This window comes from Chiloscyllium punctatum, chromosome 41, assembly GCF_047496795.1.
Source record: "Chiloscyllium punctatum isolate Juve2018m chromosome 41, sChiPun1.3, whole genome shotgun sequence".
NCBI lineage: Eukaryota > Metazoa > Chordata > Chondrichthyes > Orectolobiformes > Hemiscylliidae > Chiloscyllium > Chiloscyllium punctatum.
Window position 1 is genome coordinate 49,496,445 of NC_092779.1, and position 13,969 is coordinate 49,510,413.

General features: G+C 40.9%; 1 protein-coding gene across 4 annotated transcripts in view; it reads left to right on the plus strand.

Annotated features, from left to right (window-relative positions):
• Positions 1-13,969, plus strand: part of kdm1b (lysine demethylase 1B) — a 111,516-nt gene that overhangs the window by 4,063 nt on the left and 93,484 nt on the right. For 3 of the 4 annotated variants that reach the window (XM_072560893.1, XM_072560896.1, XM_072560894.1), the window contains exons 2-3: positions 2,618-2,712; positions 10,878-10,999. In XM_072560893.1, coding sequence (XP_072416994.1) covers positions 2,618-2,712; positions 10,878-10,999 — 217 coding nt within the window. The remainder of the gene's footprint in view (positions 1-2,617; positions 2,713-10,877; positions 11,000-13,969) is intronic. The other variant, XM_072560895.1, reaches the window with a different exon arrangement.

Below are 13,969 nucleotides of genomic sequence, written 5' to 3' on the forward strand. Positions count from 1 at the left end.
ACCTCTCATTTTAAAAAAAATTACTCTCCTGTAGATGAGAACTGTAGGAGGCTGTCACTTTTTTTCTGCAGTGAAGTGCTTTATTGGCTGTGTCACCTTTTGATGATCATTAACAATTGCTATTCTTGTTCAAAATCTATTTTCTGGTAAGATTTGGTGCAGTCCAAAATAACAATAAACACTGGTGATAGTGCAACTCATATTTTCTTAACCAATATCAAAATATTGCAAATGTAAACCAAGGTGCACCTCATATTTGATCAATTATTTTGTCTAATTTATTTTAAGAATTGGATTTTTGATTATTTTTCTGAACCTAGATTAAACATCCCATTTTATTCTAAGACGCTGAAATAATTATAGCATTGTACACGGAATAATAAATGAGTTTGTTGCAGGTCATATTGATTTAATTAATTTTGTGAATATTCTAAATTCGGTGGCTGAATTTTATCTCTTTGCTTGAATATTCCAGTATTTGCCCACTCAAATCTCTTACCTTCTGCCTTTTGTAAATTTGATGTCATATACTGACCATATGTTGATTTGTATCAAGTTACTTTCACCTATGTGATCAATGACCAACCTTAGCTCCCAACTGGACAATTTTATTTTGAAATTCTCACCTTGTTTGCAAATGTCTCTTCCACTGCTCCCCATCTCTGCGATCTCAATCTTTGTTGGATCTAAAGCCTGGAATTTCCGCCGATGTCCTTTCTGTATATTTTTATCTTCTCCTTTTAAAGTTCATCTGTTTTAGCAAGCTTTTGGTTATCTATCCTAATATGTGATATAATATATATATGACATAAGGAGCAGAATTTTCTGTGATCTCCAGTTTGTCAAGGTAGAATGTAGGAAATTGGACAAGTGAAGTTAACAAAGGGCATGGATGAAGGTTTAAGCAGCTGATGAGCTGAACCATGGACTGATTTGGACCATGTTCTGGATTTAAGAGGTCTTAAAACTGATATGGTCTTATGGTTTGGTGCCACGCACTACTTTTGTACAACATGTGAAGCACTTTGATATTCATGGTATCACACACAATCAGTTGGATGATAATGTGGAGGATGTTGAGGAATGGGCGAGCAGTCTACTAAAATGTTTGAGTCAGGGTCTTGGATGGGGAAAAAAAATTGATGCATTCAGACTAAAATGGGGAACATGTGTCCACGTCTGACACATGGCAACTAAAATATAGTGTAGGCATAAAGGTAGGGCTAACACCAAAATGTACAAAATGCAGTGGTTCAGACTTAATGTTTGAGCAGGAAAGAGACTTGGCTATTGCAGTACATAGGGTTTTAACAGTTCATGACCAATGTTATGTAGTTCTATCAAAAGCAAATAGACAGAAATTTGATGGTGATAGGTTTTTATGATGCTCTTTCAGAGAAAAGGAAGAGAGAGGGGAATACAAAAGGTATTCTAGGGCATGAAGCTGAGGCAACTGATAAACTATTAAATGGTAGATAACACAATTAAATGACATTATGTCTCAAACTTAATAATTTCTCAATATTATTTCATTTTAGCACCTGAAATAGCTTTGTGTTGCTTTGATTTAATTGGTATAATTCTTGCACTGCATCAAATTGCAAGTTTAAATCTCACTCTCAGGATATTGAGTCAAAAATCTGGGCTGTCTTGCCAGGCTGGCAGTGCTCATGTTTGATTGTCGTCGCTTCCAAAATGTGATTATTACGATGTTTTCTTGACTGGTCTCAAATGTTCCACCTTCCACCAAGTTTCTGCAGCCCATATCCTAACCAAGTACTGTTTACCCATTGTCACCATTCTTTTTTGTCTATGTTGGAACTCAGTCTCCAGATATTTCAAGTTTCAAATTCTCATTGACATTTTAAAACCCTTCCATGATCTCACCTGAACAACCTTTCCCAGCTCTTTCCTCGTCATTGGTGACCTTGCCTTCCACCATTTAATTCATAAGCAAAAGTATTTCCTCTTGTAACATTCTCTTCAAGGTCTTTGACCATACAGTTAATCACATGTCCCAACAGCTCCCTCTCCAAAACATTAAATATATTCATTATATTTCCATGAAGTCCCTAATGATATTTATTATGCACAATATTACTACAGATTTTGGCTGTCATCTTAATATATACATCAAGATTACAATGTTTTGTGGGTTCCCGACTTTGTTTTAAAATATCAGCAGCTTTCATAAAGCAGAAAAATAATGATAAAATTCACTACTCCCAGTATGTGGTCATGTCATGGATCAGCATAGATTAATACTTCTGCATGTCCAATTAATTTTGTTTCTTATTATTAGGTAAATCTAATTTTCTTTGAATTTCTTTGCTTTTTATGGTTCCCCAATTATTGTTGCTAAATCTTTTCTTCCTCCCATATTTTTTCTGTCCTAAGACATTGCAAAATTGAGAGAGATAGCTAGGCAAATTTCATCTTTATAACTAAATTCAAAATGGATGTATCCATTTTACAAAACAATAACTGAACAAATACTAAGTGAAAGCTTGAGTCTGATATTTTTTACAGGTGATTAAAAAATAAGCTCATAAAGTAAAACCTTGTTTATTTTTCAAGCTTCACCCACTGTGAACACATGCATATTGATTATTTGTAGATGCCATAAGTGGACGTATGCGAGCAAAGAAGAGGCCTCCTAGTTTTGAAGGATCGATGGATAACAACCCTCCACTGAGATCATCTGGAAGACAGGTGTTGATCAGTACCACTAAACCTGACTCATTGTGGTTCTTAGTTTACTTTTTAATTTAAGTGGGTTTCACCTGTTGAACAAAGTGGGCGGCATGGTGGCACAGTGGTTAGCACTGCTGCTTCACAGTGCCAGAGACTCGGGTTCAATTTCTGCCTCAGGCAACTCTGTGTGGAGTTTGCACATTCTCCCCGCGTCTGCATGGATTTCTTCCGGGTGCTCCGGTTTCCTCCCACAATCTAAAAATGTGCAGGTTAGGTGCATTGCCCATACTAAATTGCCCATAGTGTTAGGTGAAGGGGTAAATGTAGGGGAATGGGTCTGGGTGGGTTGCGCTTTGGCGGGTCAGTGTGGACTTGTTGGGCTGAAGGCTCTGTTTCCACACTGGAAGTAATCTAAAAAACAAATTTTGAAATTAGATTCATGTCATACTGCCTCTTAAGTTAATGCATCTTGAAATTATTGGCACGTAGAAACCATTGGATGTTAAATTATATATACATGGTATTGTATGTTTTAGATTTAAATTTAGTATATGTTTGATGTTTTGAATAGTCCTTATTTAATTTGATATTAAATGTTCTTTTTAAAATATTGATATTTTTAAATTGTACTTGCGTGATGTAATATTTGGAGTGGTGAAGATAGAGAATGTAGGCTCAATGGTGTTCTGTAATTTATATTTCATACATGTGTCACAAAAGATCGTCACATTCCTGCAAGGCTGCAAATATTCTTTGATCACAAGTCCATAAGAAATGAGTAGAACTGCGCTATTTGGCTTATCGTGTCTGCTCTGCCATTTGATCATGGCTGATATATTTCTCAACCTCATTCTTCTACCTTCTTCCCATTAATGCTGATCTTGCCAATCAAGAAGCTATCTACCTCTGTCTTGGCCTTCACAGCCCTTTGTGCCAATGATTTTCACAGACTAACCACCCACTGGTTGAGGAAAATCTTGCCATCTCCATTGTATAGGGTAATTCTTCATTCTGAGGCTGTCTCTCTCAATAGTAGAAACGTCTTCTCCACATTCACTCTATTTCAGCCTCTCAGTATTCGAAGTTGCAATCAACCCAACCCATGTTCTCAACTTCAGATATTGTCCCAGAGTCCTCAAATGCTCCACATATAATAAGCCCTTCATCCCCAGGATCATTCTTGCAAGCCTCCTCTGAACCCCCTCCAAGGCCAACACATCCATCCTTAGATATACAGTCCCAGCAGTACATATTGTTCTCGTAATTCTAACCCTCTTGAAATGATTGCTAACATTCCATTTGCTGCCTTAATTGTATGTTAACCTTGAGAGCATCCTGAACAAGGATTCCCAAGTCCTTTTGTGCTTCAGATTTCTGAAGTCTTTCCCCGTTTAGAAAATAGTCTATGCCTCTAATCTTCTTACCAAAATGCTTGACCTCACATTTTCCCACATTGTATCCCACCATTGTCACTACTTTTCCATTTCTCCTAGCCTGTTGAAGTCCTTCCTGCTTACTGTCCCTTCACCTATCTTTGTGTCAACTGCAAACTGAAGCCCTCATTGAGTCGTACAAAACAGAAACAGGTCCTGGTAGAAAGTAGAGAAAAAGGGGTCATTTTCAGGATGGCGGCCAGTGACTGGTGGAGTTCCACAGGGGTCTGTGTTGGGACCACACCTGGTCACATTTGACGTTACTAGGTCAAATTGGGATGCCTGGTAAGCACAGATGAATTGGATCCCAATTTCATCCCAATCTGACCTAGTAATGTCTAATGTGAATAGAGGTGGTCCCAAAGCAGACCCTGATGGAACTCCACTAGTCACTGGCTGCCAACCTGAAAATGACCCGTTTTTCCCTGCTTTCTACCAGTCAGACAATTGTCTATCTATGCCAGTACCTTTTCCCCTGACATCATAGGCTCTTGTTTAGCAGCCTCCTGTGCAGCATCTTGTCAAAAGTCTTTAAAAGAATAGATGACTTCTGCTGTCTGTCCTTTTATCTAATTGGCTCATTAACGCTTCAAAATAATTCTAACAGATTTGTCAGACATAACCTCCCCACTAAAATGCTGTGGTGACTCAGCCGTTTTTTTTATCATGCACTTCCAAGTACTCTGCAATCTCATTCTTAATAATGAACTCTTTAAAAACTTACCAACAAACGAGGACAGGCTAACTAGTCTATATAGTTTACTGTCTTCTGCCTACTAAAACAAATATTTTACATTGGCCATTTTCCAGTCCTCTGGGATCTACTCTGACTCCAATGATTCCTGAAAGATCACCAATAATTGTCTAATCTCCTCAGCTATCTCCTTCAGAATTCTGGGATGCAGTCCAGCTAGTCTGGGTGATTTATCCAATTTCAGACCTATAGCTTCCCCAGCACCTCCTTAGTGATGGCTGCTACACTTACCTTTGCCCCTGATTGTATTGAAGTTCTGGTATGTTGCTCATATCTTCCACTTTGCTGCTAGGGTCACCTTCCAATCAACTCTGGCCAGCTATCCTTTCAGTCTTAGGAGTCACCTTTACTCTGTTATAATACTGTTATATCTGATTCCAGCTTCTCCCCCTCAAATTGCAGAGTGAAATTTATCATAATAGTCACTGCCCCCAGAAGTTTCCTTTACCCTCTGCTCTTTAATCAAGTCTACCTCATTATACGTGCATGTTCAGACACTGACAAACATCTCAGACATTCCACAAATTCCTTTCCTGGAGATCCACTAACAACCTGATTTTCCCAGTTTACCTGCACATTGAACTCCCCTGTAATAGTACTTTTTCTACATGGCTGTTCTGTTGGCTAATTTATTTTCGTCTTCACGTCCTGACTACTGCCTGTGCACAACATCTCCCAGGGTCTTTTTTTCTTTGTTTAAATCAGAGTGATTAGATTACTTACAGTGTGGAAACAGGCCCTTCGGCCCAACAAGTCCACACCGCCCCGCTGAAGTGCAACCCACCCATGCCCCTACATTTATCCCCTACCTAACACTATGGGCAATTTAGCATGGCCAATTCACCTGACCTGCACATCTTTGTGACTGTGGGAGGAAACCGGAGCACCCGGAGGAAACCCACGCAGACACGGGGAGAACGTGCAAACTCCACACAGTTAGTCGCTTGAGGCAGGAATTGAACCCGGGTCTCTGGCGCTGTGAGGCAGCAGTGCTAACCACTGTGCCACCGTGCCGCCCATGGTGTTGGAAAAGCACAGCAGGTCAGGCAGCATCTGAGAAGCAGGAAAATCGACGTTTCAAGCAAAAGCCCTTCATCAGGAATAGAGGCAGGAAGCCTCCAGGGTGGAGAGATAAATGAAGGGGGGTGGGGCTGGGGAGAAGGTAGCAAAGAGTACAATAGGTGAATGGGATGGGGATGAAGATGTTAGGTCAGAGGGGAGGGTGGAGCGGATAGGTGGGAAGGGAGATGGACAGGTCATGGGGATAGTGCTGAGCTGGAAGGTTGGAACTGGGGTAAGGTGGGGGGAGGGGAAATGAGGAAACTGGTGAAACCCATAATGATGCCCTGGGGTTGAAGTGTTCCGAGGCAGGAGATGAGGCGTTCTTCCTCCAGGCGTCAGGTGGTGAGGGAGCGGTGGTGAAAGTGGCCCAGGACCTGCATGTCCTCTGCAGAGTGGGAGGGGAGTTGAAATTTTGGGCCACAGGGCAGTGGGGTTGATTGGTGCGGGTGTCTCGGAGATGTTCCCTGAAACACTCAATGTAGAGGAGACTGCATCGGGAGCAACAGATACAATAGTGACATTAGTGGATGTGCAGGTGAAACTTTGGATGTGGAAGACACCTTTGGGGCCTTGGTGGTGAGGGAGGAGGTGTGGGCACAGGTTTTACAATTTCTGTGGTGGCAGGGGACGATGGTTTGTTGGGGGGCGTGGACCTGACCAGGTAGTCATGGAGAGAACGGCCTTTGCGGGAAGGGGTGGGAGGGAAATATATCTCTGGTGGTGGGGTCCATTTGGAGGTGGCGGAAATGTTGGTGGATGATGTGGTTAATGCGAAGGTTGGTAGGGGTGGAAAGTGAGGACCAGCGGGGTTTAGATTAGATTAGATTACTTACAGTGTGGAAACAGGCCCTTCGGCCCAACAAGTCCACACCGCCCCGCCGAAGCGCAACCCACCCATTCCCCTACGTCTACCCCTTACCTACACTACGGACAATTTAGTATGGCCAATTCACCTGACCTGCACATTTTTGGACTGTGGGAGGAAACCGGAGCACCCGGAGGAAACCCACGCAGACACGGGGAGAACGTGCAAGCTCCACACAGTCAGTCGCCTGAGGCGGGATTGAACCTGGGTCTCTGGCGCTGTGAGGCAGCAGTGCTAACCACTGTGCCACCGTGCTGCCCACAAAGGTTCTCTCCTTGTTACGGTTGTAGGGATGGGGTTTGAGGGCAGAGGTATGGGATGTGGATGAGATACGTTGGAGGGCATCTTCAACCATGTGGAAATTGCGATCTCTGAAGAAGGAGGCCATCTGGTGTGTTCTGTGGTGGAACTGGTCCTCCTGGGAGCAGATACAGCGGAGGAATTGGGAATATGGGATGGCATTTTTGCAGGAGGTAGGGTGGGAAGAGGTGTAATCCAGCTAGCTGTGGGAGTTGGTGGGTTTGTAAAAAAAAATGTCAGCATCAAGTCAGTCGTCATTAATGGAGGTGGAGAGGTCCAGGAAGGGGAGGGAGGTGTCAGAGATGGTCCAGGTGAATTTAAGATCGAGGTGGAATATGTTGGTGAAGTTGATGAACTACTCAATCTCCTCGTGAGAGCACGAGGTGGCGCCAATGCAGTCATCAGTGTAGCGAAGGAAGAGGTGGGAAGTGGTATTGGTGTAACTACGGAAGATGGACTGTTCTGTGTAGCCGACAAAGAGACAGGCATAGCTAGGGTCCATACGGGTGCCCATGGCTACTCCTTTGGTCTGGAGGAAGTGGGAGGATTCGAAGGAGTATCTTCGTGCTTACTGAACTCTACCCATACAGATTCTATGTCTTCTGACTCTGTATCATGTCTTGCTATCAAATTAATTTCATTTCTTATTAATAAGGCACTCTCTGCCCATCTGTCTGACCTTTTCAATAGGATGTTTGTCCTTAGCTATTTAGTTCAGCCCTGATCCCCTTGCAGCTGTGTCTCCAGAACACCCACAACTCATAACTGTCAATTTCAATCTACGCTACAAGCTTATTTACCTTGTTTTGTATACTGCATAAGAACAGTCCTGTGTTGACTGCCCCCTCAACTTGCAGTTGTCCCTTTATCTGCTGTGCCTGAAGTTAGATTCCTGACCCTTCTCATAGTCTGTCATATTACATGTTATGGAAATTTAAAACACTGTGGCACCAGTACTGTAGCCCATGTCCTGTGAATTCAAACCTGCTTCTTCCACACAAATCTTTGAGTAATGTATTTTCCTCTTTAATCTTGTTGACTGTGCAATTTACTTGTGGCTCAGCTAGTAATCCAGTGATTGTTGTCTTTTTGGTTCTGCTTTTCAGTTCAGCCCCTACCTGCTCATATTCAAGCAACAGAATTTCTTTCTACTTATGTTGTTAGTACCTATGTGGACCACGAAAATTGGATCTTTCCCCTTCCAATCCAAGTTCCTCTTCAGCCCAGAAGAGAGATCCTAAATCCAGAAACCAGGCAGGCAAGACATCTTTGGGACACTCAATCCTGGCGACAGAGAACAGTGTCTATTCTCATAAATATACTATTCCCGATTACATTTTTGTTTTCTCCCCATTCTTAAGTTGCTGCCTGTTCCAGTATGCTGTAGTCCGTTTGCTCACCCTCCCTACAGCTCCACTCTCGAAAACACGGAGCAAGAAAGTTAAACCTCTTAGACAAGCTCAGAGTGTCCTTCAGCACTACTTCCTGGATCCCTCTATCTAATTTGTTGTCCCTGATTGAATTTGAGGTAGTTAATCAAAGGGGTGCGATTGCATCCTGAACCAGTGTCCAGGCAACTCTAAGACATGTATGGTATCTTAATGGTTAGTACTGCTGTCTCACAGCACCAGTGACCCAGGTTTGATTCCAGCCTTGGGCAACTGTCTGTGCGGAGTTTGCAGATTCTTCCTGTGTCTGAATGGATTTCCTTCAGGTGCTCTGGTGTCCTCCTACAGTCCAAACATGTGCAGGTAAGGTGGATTGGTCATGCTGTATTGCCCATAATGTCCAGGGGTGTACAAAATTGGTGGATTAGCCATGGGAAATGCAAGGGTATACTGATAGATTAGAGGGGTGGGTATGGGTGGGATGCTGTTTGGAAGGTTGAAATAGCCTGCTTCCAAACTGTAGGGATTTAATGAAAATAGTAGCTAGCACCAAGCAATGAACTTGGGGTTTACCTGTGATGTCACTCTTTTGTGTTGGGCCCTTACTTCTGGGTTTCAATTTATCTTGTTTAATAAAAACACTTCACAAAGTATTTGCCAAAAAAAAGCAGAAGTACCTCTTCCTATCTGCACTGAATTTCTATGTTGCCTCTAAATTCCTCAAACTATATACTCCACTTGGGCTGTGTCGCACTGCAGATGTGATCTCTACTTTCTTACTTGTGAAGCTTACTGATGGTGTGCTTTCGATAGACGCTTTCTGAAACAGGGCTGAGGTGAACTTAGATGACCCACACTAGTTAGACTTCAGTAGTACCTAACACCTATTAAGACCCTGTCCAAGCTTCAATTGATTGACTGACAACTGTCCATCTGTGAGCTTATTAAGCTTTTCACTCGATTACTGAACTTTAAACTTTTAAAATGGAGAGGAAAAAAAATTAAACAATGTATTTCTACATTCCTCCGAATTCCCCAAACATAATACTCGCTTAGGCTGTGTTAGGCTGGATGTGATCACTCTTTACTGACCACACGAATGTTAATGATTGTGTGCTTTCACAGGCCCTTTCTCAATTTATTGATGCACAGAATTTATTGTTCTCAACTAAAGATGCAATTTGCATTGTACTACTTGCAACAATGGGAAGATGCAAGATGGATGTTATTGCAGCTTTGCAGATTAATGTGAACTGTTGTAAGTGGACTATGCTGGATATAGTATGATCCATTGACTGTAGAAGATTGTAGCATTTGATCGAATTGGTTTAATATTACTTGTCCTCTCAATACATTGTAATGGTCTGTAATTGTATTTTTATAATTTGGAAACAGTTGTTTGGTAGTACAAAACTTAAATGTTCTAAAATGACACACTTTGACACTTTTCAACTTGTACATATCAGGATAATTCACAAGAATACTAATTTTTAAACCAAATGGGTTAACTCTGATTACTTGAGGCTGATCAGTGAACTGGTGAATGGCTGTCGCATATTTTGTTCAATTGAAACAGGTACAATGTGAGTACATCTTCCTTCTGTCTGCAAATGGCAAGATCCTGTATACAAATATATGTAGCTTCTAGTACATGCAAATGCACCAGGCTGCTGCCCAATATTCTGTTCTAAATTGGTCATCGGCATAATTCTTCTCACTGAGATTATCTAGCCAAGAAATGTCAGCAGAGTTGTCGGTCATTATCTGGTGTGTTGGATATCGGACTCAACATACTTAGTTTAAAGATTAAATAAAATCTGACGATAAGCTATCAATCATCATTAATGGGTGCATCACTCCATGACCATATCTCTACTACAGTCTCCATGCCAACAGATCAGTACTCTCCCTAGTATAAATGTTTTCCCCTTCAATTTCTGTTCTTGTGAATTACGTAAAAATCAAAGAGCAGAAATAAGGTTTTTGGTCCTTTTGAACCTGCTGTGTCATTCATTATGATCATGGTTGATCATCCAATGTAATAGCCTGTTCTGCTTTTCCCCCATGTCCTTTGATCCATTTAGCCTTGAGTGGAATTTTCAGCTGCTTGAAATCCGACAGTGTTTAGATTCAACTGCTTACTGTGGTAGCAAATCCTGCAGGCTCACCACTCTGAAGAAATTTCTCCTCATATCAGTCGTAAATGGTGTACCCCATATCCTTAGAATTGTCTTGTTAAGTGCAAGATGGAAAGCTTGGGCAAAATGTCTTTTTTTTTAAACAATATGTAATTTGAAAAATAATATGAACTTGAAAACATTTGTGGAGTGTGAGATCCAAATTTCATTGTCAAATTCATTTTGTATTTTCTTATAATGAAGGTCAAGAAGAAAACTTTTGAAACTGAGGAAGAGGAAGAGGGTTCTGAAAAAAAATATAGGAAGTGTGAAAAAGCTGGCTGCAGTGCAACATATCCTGTCTGTTTTGCAAGTGCTTCAGAGAGGCAAGTGAAGTTAATTCTGTTAATAGGTTGCTACAATATGGTGAACAGAAGGGCTATTGTCCAGCTGTTCAGTTGGAATCTCTTCAATTCCCTTTGGACAAGCAATGTAATAATCAATATAATTTTCTGGTATTGGTGCAGTTTTGGGATTTACAAATGCTGAGTTTTCAATAAAGTGTGTGCTTAATGGAATTATGCTATTGGTCAGAGCATGAATTTAACAGGAGTTAAAATTTTTTTTCAAGGTCTTTACTTTTAGTTTTCAGTTTCATTTTCAGTTTTGATTTTCATTCTTCTTTGAGATGTAGTCAAATTGACATATTTGGACTTTTTGGAAGCAGAATTAGAAGAACTCATCAAAATCTTTAATTATCACCCTTTTATTGAACTTGAATTCATGAAAAGCCATTATTACCTGGATTGCATAGCATTTAAATTGACACATGATGACAGATATGAATAGGAAAAAGTCTCTTAAATAGCTAACATGCACACTTCTGTGCAAAATAAGCCATCACGCTATCTGTGCTTTCCATGGATTGTTGCCATCACAACTGAACGTTTGCACATTTGTCCCTTACAGAGTCACTGCACCTCCTGTCATTCCCAGTGTGTGAGATACATTGAGGTTTAACATTTAAATGCAAATCTAGATTAAATTCTGTTCATTATAATAACATCCACTGTAATTCCCCTCTTGTGCAAGAAATTCATCACTTCTGTTTTCAGGTTTAGTTAGCTGAGTTCCTCTGTCTAGGCAGCCTTCTTCACTGCTGCTGCTCACCTGTATGCTGCCATGAGCGCAGGCTGCTGATAGACTCACTATAATCCTTAGGAGCAGGAAATGCACGCAAATGCTAACTTGTGGTTGGAGGATCAGCTCCTTATCGATTCTGTCAATTCTACCAACAGCCTTGTGGCAACCTTTTCTCTGGTTAGTCACATCTGTGATTGCATTTTCCAGGGTGTTCGGGGTGCTTCAGAAGCTGGCTTCCCTTGTCACATGTGAACTTCTATGTAGATTTAAATGGTGACATCTAATTATTGTACTCTCTAATAAACCTTCTATGATGTAAAACTTTATAATTGACACTTCATAATTGTTCTATAGAAGAATGTTTGGAATAGAATTCTGGTATGTTTTCAATAGTAGGTAGCTTCAGGATCATTTTTGGAAATGTTTAGCTCCTATCATTCTTTGTTCAGACAGTGTGTAAGGGTGAAATGTGTATTGTGCTACCAATACGTTATTTATAGATAAACTTTGAAGCCTTATTTTTTACGGGCTGTCTGAAAGTATCTATTTCATCTTCGGGTGATGGTGTCCTTCTGATGTTCAGGGTAATAGGATTATGTTAATTGTATAGCACAGAAATAGATTGTTCAATCCAACTTGTCTATGTTCACATTTATGCTCCACTTTAGACTCTCCTCATTTGTCATTTAAATCTACCATTGTAATTCCATTCCCTTCTCCCTTGCATCCTTGTCTAACTTCATCATAAATGCACTGATAATATTTACTCAACCACTTCCTGTTGTAGCAAGTTCCACATGCTCACTAATTTGGGAAAATACTTTGTTCTGAATTCCCTATTGGATTCAAAATTGGGTGCTGCCCCCTTGTTTACAAACAAATGTCTTGAAACTCCAACTTTCCTTTCAGTCGTGTTGGTTAAATGAGGTATGGCATGCATTAGCCTGTCCCAGAGGATAGTTTCAAGGTGATATAATTAGTGAAAATAAGTTAGAATTGAGTTATCCTCTGGCAAATTAGTAATTCACTGCATGAGCCAGACATGCTATTTGTGTTTGTCAAGTGAGCTTGTACTAAATGCGTGCTGAAAGGTTTGTTAGGACATTCAGAGCCGAGATTGCTCCCTTCATGCCAGATGACCCTGTGCATCAATGCACGTACCTTGGCTTTGTCATTGCTGTGTATACTCTTCACGTGTACTGGTCTGTATGCTTTTGTTAATTACCTAACTAAAAATAATTTTCTAATGGTTCTAGTTTGTGCAAACACAATTTTTTTTGAAATTGGAAATTGTTAATAGATTGTAACTTGGCTGAGGCCGGCACATGTTTTTGTGTAAATAGTTTATTGATTATGCCAATCCAGCAGCTATCACTCTGAGTCTCTCCTTTTTGGTATTTCTGGATCAACCTATTCAGAGATGTTATGACCCCTCTGGAGCAGGGACTTGAGTCCTGGTCACCTGGCTCAGAATTAGGGATATTATCACTGCATCACAAGATCCCTCCTCAGTTCTCACTTTTATAGAAGTTAGTACAACTTGTCCCAAGTTGTATCTCCTGGTTCAGAGCTAGAACGAATGTCATGGTCTACCAGACAGCAGTGATCCCTGTGCCCCTGTTTGTTTTGGAGATTTGAGTCCAGGTAGGCCACATATTTTCTTTCAACTATTCAAAGAAGTTATGACTCACCTCTGGAGCAGGTGGGACTTGAACCCCTGGCTCAGAGGTAGAAATGCTACCACAAGACACTACCCTTTTTACTTTGGAGGGGTGCTTTGTACAGCTGGTAAGTATTCCTGCTAAAGGCAGCCAGAGATTCTGAGTATTATAAGAAATCTCATGAGTGACACTAGCATAAAATTGGCAAAGTTCTTGGTTATTTAGGTCTTGCTACTTTGAGAAATGACGTTGATGTGAAGCTGCACAACAAGAGCACTCCTCATTTACACCTTGTTTTTCTAATCAACCTGTTCAGCGATGATATTACACACTTCTGTAGCAGGTAGGACTTCACTAGGTCTACTGGCTCAGGGATAGGGACACTACCACACACCACAAGGACCCCTTATGCTAGTGTTCCAGGAATCAGTTGCTAAATACATTGAGATATTTTAATCAACCTGATCAGAGGTGTTTGTATGCACCTCTGGAGTAGGTAGGACTTGAACCTAGGCGTCTGGCTCTGCGATAGGAACACTATTACTGAACCAG